Source organism: Stegodyphus dumicola, chromosome 5 (assembly GCF_044657685.1).
Source record: "Stegodyphus dumicola isolate Sdum_Otavi_A_Nest chromosome 5, ASM4465768v1".
NCBI lineage: Eukaryota > Metazoa > Arthropoda > Arachnida > Araneae > Eresidae > Stegodyphus > Stegodyphus dumicola.
In genome coordinates this window covers 42213941-42231419 of record NC_140772.1, presented here as the reverse complement: position 1 = coordinate 42231419, position 17479 = coordinate 42213941, and the positions used below count along the sequence as shown (strand labels likewise).

General features: G+C 34.1%; 1 protein-coding gene across 4 annotated transcripts in view; it reads right to left on the bottom strand.

Annotated features, from left to right (window-relative positions):
* Window positions 1-17479, bottom strand: part of LOC118182476 (testis-expressed protein 10) — a 130899-nt gene that overhangs the window by 58758 nt on the left and 54662 nt on the right. For all 4 annotated transcript variants that reach the window (XM_035351819.2, XM_035351820.2, XM_035351822.2 and 1 more), the window contains one exon: window positions 9427-9556. In XM_035351819.2, the coding sequence (XP_035207710.1) occupies window positions 9427-9556 (130 nt within the window). The remainder of the gene's footprint in view (window positions 1-9426; window positions 9557-17479) is intronic.

The window sequence follows — 17479 nt, the reverse complement described above, 5'->3', positions numbered from 1 at the left end:
ACAACAATGTATAGTTAATCAATATATTGTTATTGGCTATAGCAAGACTCCTGAGCCAGCAGGTGTTTGAAAAGTTACAAGCAGGAAACTCAGCCAGGAGAAAATTCAAATTTATGGCACATCTGTTTCCCTTTGTTGAGTATTATATTCTCAATTCCTAGATTTTGCAAGGGGGAGAGGATATATGCATGCAATCAATGCATATTTAATTATGCATTGATTTTTTAGTTTTTGGTCCAAAAGTCCAGATTTTAGACTTCATACTGTATTATCCCCATATAGTGGAAGTCATTTTCCCTGATGTCTTTTGTGAAATTCTGAAATGCAAAATAAGCTGCATTTCCATAGCAAATGCGTATTTTCTCAAGAGAAGTGAATAATGTACAGCAACAAATGTAAAGAAAAAAATGTATTTTTTTTAAAGGAGGTTATCTTATACATACAATTTTTCCCTTTTGAATAAAATGAAATTGAACTGTTCCCATTTAGTATTTATTCTATTTTTAAAGCATTTAACACAAAACTTTGTAAGGCAACAATTGCTTTGTTGGAACTATTAAAATCTGGGGATACCTACCCCCTAATGAAATCTAGATACACTTAAAATTTATTTTATAAAAGGTTTCTGAATAACAACAATTGTAGTACTATTAAACAAATTACATTTAAAAATCCATCTGCAATGAATCAAGCATCATAATATTTTTATACTGAGCTAAAACTTTTTTAATGCAACTTTAATGTGGTTTTTACTTATTTGTTTTTAAACTAGACTGGGGTTATAATTGTAAGCTTTAATTGTAAAGCTTCTTTAGTCTTGTAAGTTCAGTATGTTTTAATGCTTTAAGTGCTTTAAAGGCTAAATCACATCTCAATTATACAGCATACAAATACTAAAATGAAAAACACTACAGTGATGCAAATTTTAGGATATCTAATTATTCCATTTCTTCAAAATAATTCAAAAGTCTTATTTTTGAATTATTTTGACTTTAGTTTATCATTTTTTTTAGCAGACTAGTTCATCATGTTTTTTGGCTTATGAAAGAGTCAAAAGGAGACACAATCAAATCAAGATTTTATACATTTTGTAGATCTGTGAATCTATTGCTAAAATTATGCTTTACCGCTTAAAAAAGGATAACAAATATTTCCAAATCATATTAATAGAATTTTTATTTTCTAACTTTTTCAGTCATTCAAAAATTATAAAATATTTGAAAATTCTGGCTAATTCTTTGTTGCTGTAAACTTATCATCCAAAAATCTTATGAAGAAGATCTGAAAGTCCATTCACCCTAAAAAAAAGTTGAGAACAAGAAGGGGATTGGAAAATATTTCTTCTCTTGAAGGGCCTAAAAAATCCGAGATGTGTTCGGCTGAAGCCTGATGTTTGTGACACTTGGCAGGTGTCGAAGACTATCCTGCTCCCACAGAAAAAGGAGCACTTGATGTGGCCACTTGCTACTCGTGAAAGTGCAGCACGAGAGCACCTGTCACATATAAAGGTTACAGCCATTGTCAGCTTACTACTCAGACGATAGTGATGGGTTGGCAGCGCCAACCACTCCACCATATTTTGTGACTTTTTCAGAGAAAATAGCTCCAAAAAAGTAAGGCTGGAGGAGAAGGGAGTAAAATGAGACAGCCCTCCTTAGCCATTTTGTCTGCTATTTCATTGGGTGCAAATGTATAGATGAGACGGAATCCACTGAAAATGGACATAATGATGCAGTGAAATAAGCTTTAACAAGGATTTTTTTAAGGATGGAAACAATTTATTTCCCACAGAGATTCAATTGATGAAATGTCGTAAGGAACTATGACAATCAGATAAGATTTATAGATCAGCAGATTCCTTCTCGACTAGAATAGCTTCGAATTTCATGTCAATTGCTATTAATTTGTTTCTGAAACTCAAACAGAAATCTGGGTTACGTTGGCAAAAAGTCTTCTCTCCCCACCCCCCTGAGAGGTCTCAATATAAATTCTTCTGTCTGCATTATCATAAATTTTGCTACCATCAGTAAAGATTTTTTGGCATGTTGTTTATGATTTCCAAGATCAACTGTCCAAGGAGATCGATGATAAAATCTTTCGTGTACACAAGAGAAGAAAGATTAAGTGGATTCTTGAGACTTCCTATGAGGGATTCAAACAATACTGTAGACAGTGGGACTCACTGTCACAAGGTAAGCGTTGAGATGCAATGTGATGCAAGGACTGTTTTCCTATAATCTTTGATGGTTTCTCCACTTACTAAGATATGCTGATTTTTTCCCCCTTTTTGTGTGCGTGTGTGTGTGTGTGTTTGCCATTGGTGAGATATTTGTAATCGCATTCTTACTGGTTAAAAGAAAGTATAGCTTTCTGTCACGTCCGATACATTCATTAGCTTTCAGCCAGGTCCGAGTTATTCTGAAACTTAATCTCATTCTGTATGTTACTTTTGATTGTTAATTTATTGTGTCTTGTTTATGATTTGTTAAACCATGATCTGTTATAAAATTATATATATATGTCCTCTGTAAACGCTTATCGCTGCTAGTACTTACTTATCTGCTTGTATTACTCTGCTTGTACTTAACATTGCTTATGTTTCTTTGCACATAACACTGTGTATATCTCTGCATATCTCAGTAATAAATATTTGTTTTGCGAACCACTGCATTTTCTATGTTTAACAGCAGAGCATGGTTCCTTCAAAAGTTAGAATTCGCTGATATTTTCCCTAATTGAACCTTCAGTGTAATAATTTATCGTTCGCATTATTTTGATTCGGTGTATCGTAAATGATGGCTTTTTCCGGAAGTGAAAGAGAAGCTTTTGGTGTAGCGCCATTTGACGGTGTTAATAACTTAACTGTTTGGTATCGAAGAGTTCGAGCAGTATTTACGACAAGGGAATTAGATACATTTTTGGAAGCAGAAGCAATTGCGGACAGAGTTGCAGATGTTTTGAAATCAAAAAAGGCTTATGCCTTAATACTTGCGCTTCTAAGTGATAATGTTATTGCTTCTCTTCAACGTGACGACACGGCATGTACAATATGGAAGAAACTACAAGCTACGTACAGCGCTAAAGGTGCAGTGAGTCAAATTTTAACACGTAAACATCTAGCTACCATAAGGAAATCCAAGGATGTGTCAATGAGACAGCATATCGACAGCATAATGAACCTGGTGAGTAGTCTATGCGTCTCTGGCTCTGAAGTAAGTGACTCTGATATTATTATTTACATTTTAATGTCTTTGCCAAAGGAATATGAAAATATTAAGGCATCTCTAGAGAATCAGCCAAGCGATAATTTGAGTTTAGATTTTGTTACAAGTAGACTTATTGATTGTGAATCTTATGTTTGATTATAAAAATGAAAATAAGTATTCTAAACCAAATACGGATAATTCTGTTTTTATTAGTGCTCGTAAAGAATTGTTTTGCACTTTGTTTTTTTGTAAAAGAAAAGGACATTCTATTAAATTTTGTAGGAAAAAGAACTGTGTCTGTCATAACTGTGGAAAAACTGGTCATTTCAAAAGTGAATGTTTTGATAATTCTAAAAAGCAGGCAAATTTAAATGGTAATAAGTATGCATCCCCTGCAATATCTTTTATGGATGGAAATCTTGTCATGATCAATTTATTATTAATTCTGGTGCAACTTCTCATATGTCTTCTCACAAGGAATGGTTTACCTTAATTAAGCCTAAGACTGGAACTGTTAAGTGCGCGTCTAAGTCGGCGGTTTTAGAAGTGGAAGGAATTGGTGATATTTGAGGTAAAACTAAGAATGGTGTTGAAATAATGTTAAAAGATGTTCTTTATGTTCCAAAATTAAACGGACAATTAATTTCTGTTAAAAATATTGAAGCAGCAGGTGTGAGTGTAATTTTTAAAAATGAAATAGTTTATATTGAACACAAAAACAAGTGTTTTAGATTTGGATATTTGGACAAATGCGGACAATATTTTAGTGATTTTTCACCAAACCTATTTACAGCCTTAGCAGTTAAGAGTGATGATTTATGGCACAGAAGATTAGGACACTGCTGTGATCAAAAATTAAAACTAATGAATCTTCCTGCAAAAGAATCCTTTTGTGAAGTATGTGTTCGTGCCAAACAAAGTGCTTTGCCTATAGGAAAGGGTCCTCGCATAAAAGAATCCAAACCGCTTATAACTATACACACTGATATATGTGGACCAATAGTACCTCAAACAGTCCATGGGGAAAAGTATTTCATGACTATAACTGATGACTACTCGCGATTTATGGAAATCAGACTGCTCAAAAGAAAAAGTGACATTGCTAATGAACTCAAGCTATTCTTTAAATTGAATCCAACTGTTACAAAACTGTGCTGAGACAATGCCAAAGAATATGTCAGTGGAGAATTGCATGATATTGCTAAAAGAGCAGGTGTAAAAATAGATATTGCACCTCCCTATACACCTTTTCTAAATGGTGTTGCTGAACGAGCAAATAGAACTGTACTGGAAAAAGCTAGAGCAATGATACTTGAGGCAAAATTACCAAAATTCCTTTGGGGTGAAGCAGTACGTACAGCTGCTTATATAAATAATCGTCTCCCAAATAGTTCGATTGACAATCGTGTTCCTTATTTTCTGAAGTATGGTGAAAACCCTGATTTAACAAACCTGCACGTATTTGGCTGTGATGTTTATACTCTAGTGCCACCATCACAAAGAAAGAAACTAGATGAAAAATCTGTCAGAATGATATTTGTAGGTTATTCCACAATGGGATATCATTTAATGATTCCTGAAACAAGACGCATTATTGTTTCCTGAAATGTTAAATTTAATGAAGAAAAGAAGAAAATAGAAAATCAAAAATATATTTCCGATAGTTCTGATTTGAGTGAAAATGACAATGATGACATTAAAAATGAAGACAAATCAATTTCAGACACTGATAACAGCAAATTAAATACTGCAAATAAGAAGGAGGACAAAGGAAATCTTCAAGAGAAAAGAAGCAGCCAGTTAGGTATCCTGATCCTGAGATTTACTAAGTAATGTTTGCACAACAAGACACTCTGACATTTGAAGATATTGTAAATCTACCACAAGTAGAACAAGAACCATGGAAAAGAGCTATGGACGAGGAAATAAAATCTATGGAAGATAATGATGTCTGGGATCTACAAAGTTTACCCCCTGATAAAAGAGCTATTTCCTGCAAATGGGTTCTACGTAAAAAACAAGATGGAACTCACAAAGCCAGGCTTGTTGCTCATGGCTTTATGCAAAAGGAAGGCATAGATTATACAGAAACGTTTTCTCCAGTGATTAGTATGTGCTCTTTACGTTTAATCCCGGTAATTATCAATAATGAAGGTTTGCAAACTTTTACTTTAGATGTCAAGACAGCTTTTTTGAACGGTAAGTTAGATGAAATCATCTACATGGACCAGCCAAAAGGATATAATGATATGAGTGGTAAGAAATGTAAACTTAAAAGGAGTTTATATGGTCTTAAACAGTCTCCTCGACAACGGTATCAGAAATTTCTTAATTTTGTTATTAAATTAATTTTAAGCAATTGGACTCTGAACCATGTATTTTCATCAGAAATTTAAATTGTAAGAGAGTAATTATGGCTCTTTATGTAGATGACTTATTAATTGCAGGTTCAGATGTAAAAGAAACAAATATTATAATATCATTGTTGTCAAATATCAAAATCTGAGGGGGGTCTCGGAATTTTTAGGCATTACATTGAAATTTGAGTCTGGTTGTTTATATTTAGATCAGAAACCATATATTGAAAAATTACTTGATAAATTTAAAATGTCTGATTGTAAAACAGCCCAAACTCCCATTGAACCAAAATCTATAGCAGCTGATTTTCAGAAAGGAAATGCATTTCATGGCCCGTACGAAGAATTAATTGGATCTTTACTTTACTTAGCATACATCACAAGGCCAGATATTGTTTTTGCAGTAAATTGCTTAAGTCAACTGCAGGAGCATCCTACTGATGTTGCCTGGCGTGCTCTAAAAAGAATTCTTAGGTGCTTGAAAAATATCTTAAATTTAAAATTGATATACAAAAAGGGTGATTTGGAAAGGGCAAATTTATGTTTGTATGTAGATGCAGATTTGGGGGGGGGAGGGTAGATACTCAAGATAGGAAATCAATTACTGGTTACTTTATAATGTCTTCATACTGTCCTATTATGTGGTGCTGTAACAAACAAAAGTGTATTGCACTTTCATCAACAGAAGCTGAAATAATTGCTTTATGTAAAGGTATTCAAGATGTTTTATGGATAAAAAATGTAGTAATTGAAATTTCCAGTGTTAAAAATGCTTATATTTTTTAGGATAACCAGTCATGTATTAAAAGTATTGCTAATGAAAACTTTTCAGGTAGGTTGAAACATATAGATATAAAATTAAAGTTCACTCGTAAGACTGTTAAAGGAAAATAATATTAGAATTGAATATGTACAGTCAGGTTTACAAATTGCAGATATGTTAACTAAGGCTTTGTCCAAAACTAAATTCTATGAACTGTTATCATTGAGTTGTTTAAAAATTGTGTAATTCTTTTATGTTTTGTATAACGTGCGATTAAGGGTTAGTGTTGAGATATTTGTAATCACATTCTTACTGGTTAAAAGGAAGTATAGCTTTCTGTCACGTCCGATACATTCATTAGCTTTCAGCCAGGTCCAAGTTATTCTGAAATTTCCTTCTGTATGTTACTTTTGATTGGTTATTTATTGTGTCTTGTTCATGATTTGTTAAACCATGATCTGTTATAAAGTTATATATATGACCTCTGTAACCGCTTATCACTGCTAGTACTTACTTATCTGCTTGTATTACTCTGCTTGTACTTACTTATCTCTGCTTGTACTTATCGTTGCTTATGTTTCTTTGCATGTAACACTGCGTATATCTCTGCATATCTCAGTAATAAATATTTGTTTTGCGAACCACAGCATTTTCTATGTTTAACAGCCATAAGTAAAATTTTGCTGCAGTATTTTACAAGATCAGCCTGTCTTCTAAATTGAAGAAGTTGCAGGTTGGCCTCAAAAAGGGCAATTTCTGAAAGACAGTTATTATCAGTACTGATATGGGCAGCACATTATTGAACTTATTCTGATTTCTTCAGGTTGGTATAAAAAGCATAGTATCAATTGGAAATCCAAACTCAAGAATGAGCTGGATGAATGCCAATATACGGTTTTTAAGAGTACTAACATCAGCTCCCTAGTCCCTACAAGGGATGAATTTAAGAATGTTCAGGTGCTTTCTACTTTTCAAAAGAATATGCTCAATATATTTGTGACTTGTAAATTAAAGGTCCAATATAAACCCCAGATACTTGGGGTGATTCTCATAAATAAGCTTCTGATCATCTAAGCTTCAACTTTGGCTGATATCTGTATAGGTGCTTATTGGTAGTGACGAAGGAAGTCCCATTGATTTAGTTGAATTAAAACAGTTTTTACATTTTTACAAAGTTTGACAAATCCACCAGATAGTCATTAAGTCTTGATTCAAATTCATCAATATCAGTGCCAAAACATCAGAGAACAATGCCATCTGCAAACATACTAATTCTTATTTAAAAAAAGGGCACCCTCTCTACACCATCCAAGTACATAATGTAAAGTGTAGGACAAAGGACTGATCCCTGAGGCACTCCTTGGCTAAGTTCATATGGACTTGAAAAAGTTTTATTAACTTTGATAGAAAGTTGCTAATTCTTTATATAGTATAATTTAAAAAATATATTTAAAGTGTGAAACAGGTTTTTTAAATATAGTTACGGGTGAAATTTTAGATGTCATTTTGTTTTAAATATTAAAATTTCTAAAATCCTTTTAAGAACAATTTATTTCTCACTACGTCCTAACTACTCTTCTCTCTAACCGACTCCTCCTATCTAAGAATAGGAACTCATTACTTTGGCAACCCTCGATTTACAATGCAGCAGCTTTGCCCATGCCATACTGCAATACAATCCCATTTTCTACCCATTAGTTTCCAGAGAGAATAAAGAAATTAAACAAGACCTTTCTTTCTTTACTTCTTCCATTCAATGAGAAGAAAGGATAAACCGCAAATCATTCATTGACTATTAACAGAATGAACAATGAATAGTCAGAAGCCACGTACAAAACTACATGACAAAAACACAAAAATAAAACTCGTTGACAAGTGCTCACAAAACAGGACTTCTGCAAATTTTACAAATAATCATTATAGAGATCAAATGTATTATTTGTAATAAATTTAAATTATGTAAAAGCACAATACTTAAAAATTAACTTAATTATTAACCTTTAATTACTTAAATTATTAACTCTTAATTCACTATTATAAAAATATTTTTTTAAACATAGCAGAATATTCTCTAAACACAGTTTTAATTTTTCCTTCTGAATATTAAATTCAATGCACATACAATTTTCTGGAGCTGTTTCAGCATTTAATAAGTATAATAGTTTCAGTATAATAATAATTATTCTCTATACATGAATAAATATTTAATTAAAAATTATTCATGTTGCACAAACTGCTGCAATATGAATATATAAAGCTTATAGAAACTGAAATAAAATGCATAATTTTAAAAGCTTATTTCTATTTTGAAACACATGAAATGCAAGAATATTTTGAAAGAAGAGTCTGCTTTGCATAAAGTGAAAATAATGGAAAAATAATTTTCTTGTGCATAACATATGTATCTGTATGGGCTTTCATCACTGTGGGCATTTATCAGCGGTTTATCTGTGAATGTATTTATTGTGTGGGCAATCACGAATGTATAGTTTCTTCTGTGGGCATTTATCCTGTGATCTTTTATCTGGTCCTCATTTTGAACAGATATTAGCAGTTAGTTACTATAACCAAACCAATGGTTGTAGTCTTGAAAGTACAATACTCTTGTGAAAATCAAATGGAACTTATCTACCACAGTAAGTCACCACATTTTGAGATTTTGTATAGTGAGAAGCTTTTGTGTTAGTTTTCAGTATCATTTTAAGTTGCAAAATCACCAAAAGTGGCTAATAAATATCTGTTTGATTTTAAATTGGAGTTGTGTGTTGTGTTAATGGTTATAAAGTGGAAGCAGCAATAACTTATCAAACAAATTAGATAACTCTATAGCTAGATGTTAGGCTGCAAAATCAGCTTTTGTTAATTTTGCACCACAGGATATTAGGCATTATTTGCATCTAAATAATCATAATTTAAATTTAAAGTAAAAATAAGGAATGGAAATTAAAAAAAAAAAAAAAAAAAACTCAGAAAAATATAACCTAAAATTTTCAAAATTCTCTAATTGACGCAACTTTTAGTCATAATATGTGCAGATAATTGAAATTCTACTGTATTACATGAATATAAACATTGTGTAACAAATTATTTAAATACATACTTTTGAATATTTCTGTATTCTGGGTTTAATAGTAATTTCCTGAAGAAAGAAAACAGTAAATTTCGATTTGGAGACAAATAATGCACTTTTGCTATTGAACATACGCCAGTCACAAGTGCATCAACTGTTTCTAGAGAAAATAAAAGTATTCTAATACAGTACAGGGCAGAAAAAAAAGATCATATAAAAAATATTAATTAATCATATTTGCCTCTATATGTATTATATATAGAGGAATATACTTAATGCATTTAGTAATCATAAATTGTCAGTTATAAAAGGACATCAGTTACATAAACAGTACCAACAGTAAATTGTACAACAACCAACTTACTAAGCAAAATGAACCAGTTTAGGCACTGTTTACTTTATTAGTTTAACATATAGTTGAAAACCTACAGCACTCGTAATGCATTTGGTACATTTCAAATAATAAATCTCACAAACGAATTATTTTACAATAACCTAATTTAAAGAAAATAGAATCTGAAATCCTAAATGGATAGAAATGTTTTATCCTGGCTGCATATATACAAATAAATATATTTCAGTTTCATTAAGTTGGAACTGAATGGAGAAGCAAACATTTTGAATAGTAAAAATTTCTGCTCATCAAGAAAAGGTTAATATTTATATCAAATTCTGTATTTCAATATTCAGTTCACCTATAGCTATAAAATAATTATATGTAGGGATATATGTGTTGTTATTATGAAGAAATAATTTAATAGGCTCTAAAGGATCATTACTTGTTCTTACATGGTAACTTCTTCACATGTACACTTTCAAGATATGGACAATTTTCAGTAAGGCTTTGATATCCCCCACAGTGAAATCTGTCAGAAAAAATATTCCTCCCTCAAATTTAAGTTACAGAAATGTGAGCAGACAAATTTTAAGCAAGAACTTCATAAATAGTGAATGGAAACTTGTACACTGCAGTTTTATTTTAAATTTCACACAATGCTACAACATAGCTTAGTAGCATAAAAAAATAGGTTTTAAAAAGGTACAGTTATACATTTTAAAATTACATACTTTCATTCTGATGTAGTGTGCACAGCAAAATGTGGAAAAAAAAAATACAACAAACTTATACATGCGACATGCGACGGAGGACGTGGGCACCATCCCTCTACCATTAGGGTTAATTGGTATAGCGCCATGTCCACCTGTGTCTAGTGAAACGTGCCAAGGTCACTGAGTCCACAAAAACGCCTCGCACCGACCACTGAAACCCAGCGTCTGATGCAGGCCACATTGCATCAGCTATACCCTTGCAGCCATTGGGAAATTATTTTACAAATATTGTAGAAAATGACATGGCTAAACAAGGGTCATCACTGCTGCTGCAGGCTGAATTATCAGACATTAGTATGCACAAGTTGCTGAATTATATACCAGATTACTAAATTATATATTGGAGTACAATATGGTATAGAATCATGTAATGCATAGTAAGATTATGCTAATGCTCAAAATACATATTGAAACAGGAAGTATTATACATATTGAATTATGACACTTACTGTATCTGAACATACTAAGATATGATATACATGATGAGGTTATACAGATACTTCTGAGACTTGAAATACATGGTGAAACATTAAATACTGTACATACTGAACATGAGCATACTATGACTGAGCATATTGAAACATGAAATATATAGTGAGATATTACTGATTACGCTAATTACACGAGATACCTGATGAAACATGAAATACTGTACGTACTGAGACAGAAAACATACTATAACAGAGCATACCGGAACGTGAAATGCATGGTAAGATTATACTGATATAAGATACTGAATTATATACAGGATTGCTGCATTATATACAAGAGAGATATTTGTATAACAAACATAGAAGGCATAGTGAGATTGTACTGAGACTTGAAAAACATGTTGGAACAGGAAATGCTGAACATACTGAAACATATAACATACTATAATTGTACATTCTAATACGTGAAATACATAATGTACTGCTACAAAGTACTGAGTTATATACGGAATACTTAATTATATCCAGGAGAGATATACATATGTCAATATTGAATTGTATAGAAAGGTTATACTGCTGCTTGAGGTACATAGTAAAGCACATTGTATCTGAGCATTCTGAAACACGAGGGTAACATAATGAGGATATACTGAAATAAGATACTGATACCAATACTTATGTTATACTGATATTTGAAAGACAGAGAAACATGGGAAACTGAACATACTGAAACATGAAACATGCTGTTACTGAATAAAATGTGACATGAAGTACCTTGTGAGTTTATACTGATGCAAGATGCTAAATTAGATACCGGATTACTGAGTTATACAAGGAGGATTTATGAATTACAAATTTGAAATACATAGTAAGGTAATTGATACATAGAAAGGGTGACATTATGCTGATATAAGATAATAAATTATATACAGGATTACTGAATTAAATATGGGAGAGAAATACGTATTATAATGTTAAATACGTAGCAAGATATGCAGACAGACGCTACAAGAATACATAAACAAAACAGTTCACTTGGTGACAGGATATAGGAGTGTGTAATAATGGCGTATATAAATTACAGACTTGAGATGCATAGTGCGGTGATATTGAAACATAGAGAGGGTGAGATTATACTGATACGAGATAGTGAGTTATATACATGATTACTGAATTAAATACCGGGGGAAAATACGCATTGCAAATTTAATACGTATAGTGAAATTGCAGACTGGCGTTACAAAAATACGAAGATAACAGTGCATTGGTGGCAGAATATAGGAGTACATAAAGCATACATTTGGTATTTCATGTGTACATATGATGCTGCTGACTGTGATTACAGATGCTGCCATTACTGCGTTTTATGAAGACAAAGTACTTGTATACTACTGCTGCATACATAATAAGTTAGAGCTATTCATATGTGCAGTTACAATTATATAATGCTGCCAGTGAGCTCCCTTTAGCTGGTATGGGAATGTTGCATGATGCACTAAGTACTCTTAAATGGTTTACACTTGGCATAGGTTTGTTCCTAAGCCCATAAGCTTGTCAACAATTTTTGTAATGCTGCGTTTGAGATGTCGCTGCTTAATTATGAACCTGCTGAAGGCTAATCTGTTTGTCTCTGGGAACGGGATGTGTAGATCCTCCGTTAGTGAGCATTTTTCGACATAGTGTTCTGGCGTTCCCAGTTCACCGCAGCAACATAAGGAGGTAGTCGTCTTGCCGAATCTTTCAAAGTAGACTGGGAACGGGCCATGCCCGGTAATATAGTAGACCAGTTATGGATTTACTATAAGACGTTCTGGATCAACCTTTGGCAGATACGCATACGCACGATGTCCTGTCTCATCGTTGTTCCATGCCTCTTGCCACAGTGTGAAAGCGACCTGTTTCAAGCTCTTTTTTAGATATGAGGTGGGCCATGGAATTTGCAGTGTCTCTGCATCATTATTTTGGGCTGCTTCTTTTGCGAGCCGATCTGCGGCCTCATTCCCAAGGTTGCCAATATGCGCTTTTGTCCATTCTAGGTTGATTTTTAAGGTCTTGTGAAAAGAGAGTTGTTCTTGAATTGCTGCAATTATGGGGGAGCCGTGCATAGGATTTAATATAGCATATAATGCTGACAGACTGTCTGTTATTATAAAACTGTTTTGATGTCGATATTGGGTAATAGTGTTTATTGCGTGATAAATGGCTGCGGCTTCGCTTTGAAAAACACTGTTTCTGGATTCCAAGTGTCCTTTCCATTGGCGTATTGGTTGCTGTTGCCGAAATGCGATGTATGCACAGCCAACATTCTCGTCAGTTTTTGAGCCATCTGTGTAGAATACGATATCATTGTCCGTAGCTTTTGTGTTTTGCTTAATATTAATGTGCACGCCTTGGCCTTGCATCGACGGGTGTGTGTGGAGGCGATTGGACTCCTGTTCTAGGTTATCTGCCGTAAAAGTATGGTCACCAAACACGCAGGGCGGCTAAGCTGCTTCACCAATTGGTAGGCTGCCTCTTTTTCCACATTTATGTAAAGAGGGGGCAATCTGGCCAGGACATTGAGTGCATTCGTTGGAGATGTTCTAAAAGCTTTAGTAATGTTGAGCAGGAACGGCCTTTGTATACTCTGTAGATATTTTATTTTGCGTCCTTGCATCGGAGAGGCCCATATTGCAGCTCCATATGTTACTATTTTCTCAGTGACTGTCATATACAGGGTCTTGAGTAAATGGGGGTTAAGTCCCCATCTGTAACCATTCATCAACTTGAGCTTGAGGGCAATCTGTGCTGTTCGTTTCCTAAGCTCCAGCACGTGAGGGATCCAATTTAGTTTATCATCAAAAGTTATGCCCAGGTACTTTAGTTCTCGCTTAATGCGAAGTCTTTGGCCGTTGAGCGTTATTCTTGGTTGGCGTGCGAGTGTGCCCCCTTTTTTAGGAATCAGCAGTATTTGAGATTTTGTTTCAGCTATTTGGAGTTTTATTGCTGTGCATCGCTCCTGGAAGAGGTTGCAGGATTCCTGGGAATTTGCTTGCAGCTGTTCCCTGGTGTTTCCTTTCACAATTAGAGCTGTATCGTCCGCGTATGCAATTATTTTTGTGTGTTCCGGCCACGGCTGTGTGAGTATGATGTTGTACGTTACGTTCCATAGAAACGGCCCTGCGCAGGAACCTCGCGGACATCCTTGGGTTTGGTCTTGCTGGATGACACCGCTGTTATGCGGTAGAATCAATTTTCGCTCTGAAAGGTAACTCTCCAGGGTGTGGTAAATATTCCGTGGACATTTTGCCTCTCTCAGGGCATGTTGTATGGCCGGCCACCACAGAGTGTCAAAGGCACTCTTTAGATCTAATGATATGAATGCTGTGTGGTGGCCGGTAAATTTGTTCTCTAAAATGCTCTCCTTGACTTCCATGAGTGCGTGGATTGTTGATCTTCCTGCTCTAAATCCGTATTGGTTTCCGCTTAAGTATTTGGTAGTATGCAGGTGGTGTCGCAGTCTGTTCATGAGTAACTTTTCAAATGTCTTACCAAGCACTGATAGTAGGCATATTGGACGATAGGAGTCTGCTCTTTTTGGGTCTTTATTCTTTTTGAGGAAAAGAATAACTTGACCAATTTTGAAGCACCTGGGGAATGTGCCAGTGGAAAGCAGTTTGTTGAAAAGGGTACGGAAGAAGTTGACGTGCGACCGTATTGCGATCTTAACTATTCGATAGTTTATTCCGTCTGGCCCCGGTGCTTTCTTTTGCGGTAGCTGTCGCAGGACATGTAGGATTTCTTGATTTGTGAAAAGAGCATCGTTCATGGCATCTGTAGCCAGGGTTTGGTTACGCATGGTTGTTTGTGTCGTTGTGTCATCTGTAGGATCGTCCTTCGTAAAGACCGTGTTGAGCACTTCTGTAAATGTAGCTTCAGTAAGGTGTTCATTGGTGTTAGGTATTGGCAGGAGATGAAAGTAGGCCTGTTTGAACAGCTTTCCCGCCACTATCTTGTGATGTATGCCGTAGGTATTTGTAGTTTCTGTACAGAACTTTCTCCAGCTGTCCAGTTTGGCGGTAATGATCATTTTTTTGTATTGGGCCCTTTCCTTCTGATATATAGTGAGTGTGTTAGAGGTGATGCTCAGTCGTCGCTCACTTTTTAGCCGTCGTCTTAAGGCACGACACTTTTGCTGTTGCGCGCGTAATTGGCTATTCCACCAGTTTAATGTGGTGACCCGTCGTATTGTTCGTACTGGTAGGATGTCGTCACAAGTCGTCCTAATGGTTGACATCAGTTTACTCGTGAGTACATGTAGTTCCTCTCTAGTGGTTGCTTGCTCAATTCGATTGCTAAAGGATGCCAGGCGTGATTTGATAGCTGTAACGAATGACCTGACCTTGCGACCTGGTAGGTTGTACCTTCTGATGATAGTTGTTTCTGTGGCTCTGGCAATGGTGAATCGTATGTAATTGTGGTCGGAAAGGCTTACGCCTTCCACGACCATCCAATCTTGTACTAGTTGTGCCATTTGAAGGGTCGAGACTGTAAGGTCCGGCCACCCTCTTGAGTGGACGCGATCAAAAGTCGGTGGTTATGCAAGATCAAAGTCGGTGGTCGCATCTTGCTGGTTATGCAAGATCAGGTTGTTGCTTGAAATAAAATCCTCCAGGGTACGTCCCTTTGGCTCTGTGGTAGCATATCCCCATGTTGTACTATGACAGTTAAAGTCTCCCGCAATCAACACGTTGTCTATTTTTTGCTCTCGCATCAGTTGTTGCATTTGCAAGATACTGTTTTCGATATCTGCCTTTGGCGGAGAGTACACGGAGACTAGGATTGCTGTCACTAGGAAAACACACAGCAATGAGTTTTTATTTAAAGAGATCATAACTGCTGCATAAAAAACATTTTCAGCACAGTTTTAACATTTAAATTTTATTTTAAGAAAAACTGCATGTTTATATAAAAATCATCTGACCAAAATATTCATATGCTTCAACTGTATGGAACATTGTAAGCAACAGAAACCTAAATAACTGATTTCTACGAAATCAAATGCTCTGGCATACAAAATTTTACTCTGCCTCAATTATTACAAATGCTCCCTCCTTCTTGCAAAACAAGAAGTTCTATAAATATCACAATAACAAAATAATTTCTACAATAAAGTAATTGACCGTAAAAACTATTTATTCTGTAAGTACAACTATGAAATTTTCAAGGACAGTTACAAGCTCGGCCATACAACTCATGCTTACTAAATATTAGATCAAATCTGACTACAATGATCTCTACTTGTTCCAATATTTTTACTCATGAGCATCATCACAGCTAGCTGAATGGCTAGTGCACTGGACTACGAGAGAGACGATGTGAATTCAGACCTAACTCGGAACCTTTTCTACTCCAATCCTTTCTCAAATTTCGGTTCACCACTAGCTTTTCTCATTTTTTAAAAATTTTAAACAAGTTTCTCTATTTTTATCATAAATCATCTTATTCTTAATTTATATGTTATTACTGCCATTTTCAGTTCGAATTTAAAAACATACACCATACATAAAAGTCAGCGCAGTCATTGTATACTGATTTATCTGCAACTGTATAAATTATTGTTTTATTTTTACCTCACTGGATATTTACATAATCCACCTCATCCTAAAAACAGAAATGAAATATATACACCAAAAATAAAAATATTTTAATTTTAATTTGGCAGCATCAAAGCCATCAACTCCCAACTGATAATGAACATTTTGTTTCTTCGTAGGCTTCATACATAGATATTCTTCAAAGACTTATTATAAAACACATTATATATCAGTATGTATATATAAATATATTGAGCCTATGAAAATATTTAGAAAAGAACAATAAAAAATCTGGTTTGACAGAACAAGTAATGAATTTAATCATTAAATGTTTGGAAAGAAGAATATTATTATCAAAATTACCAGAAAAATTAAATATTACTTAAATTTTTCAATCACCCCATGAATTGAAAAAACTCTAATAAAATGAATGCAAAATGAAAGCTGTTATTTACGTCTGATACTCATAGGACATAAATATACCAGTGAAGTAATTATTTACTTTAATTACAAGCACATTACTTCAGACATAATAATTTTTTTTTAAATGCAGAAATTGTGACATTTCAGCTTATAGAAAAATGTGATCAATTTATAAGCAGCATTTAAAAGACATCCTGCATAACATTAAGCTTATATATATATATATATATATATATATATATATATATATACATATTTTTATATAAAAATGAACAACTGAATGTGCAGCAAATTAGTACAGAGATTTATATATATATATTGTAGATAATGATTTGCTTTAATTTTAATTTCATGAAACCATTGTATATTCATCCACATAATTATTTTATACTTATAGTGTGTGAATTACTGAGTAGAAAATATTGTATTAAATTAGAATTTTACAGTAGCTTCAATTAAACTTTAGGCATTGCCTATTGATATCTATTACAATTTGGGGTGACATCTGACAAATTTACAGCCTTTCAAATACCATATTTACTT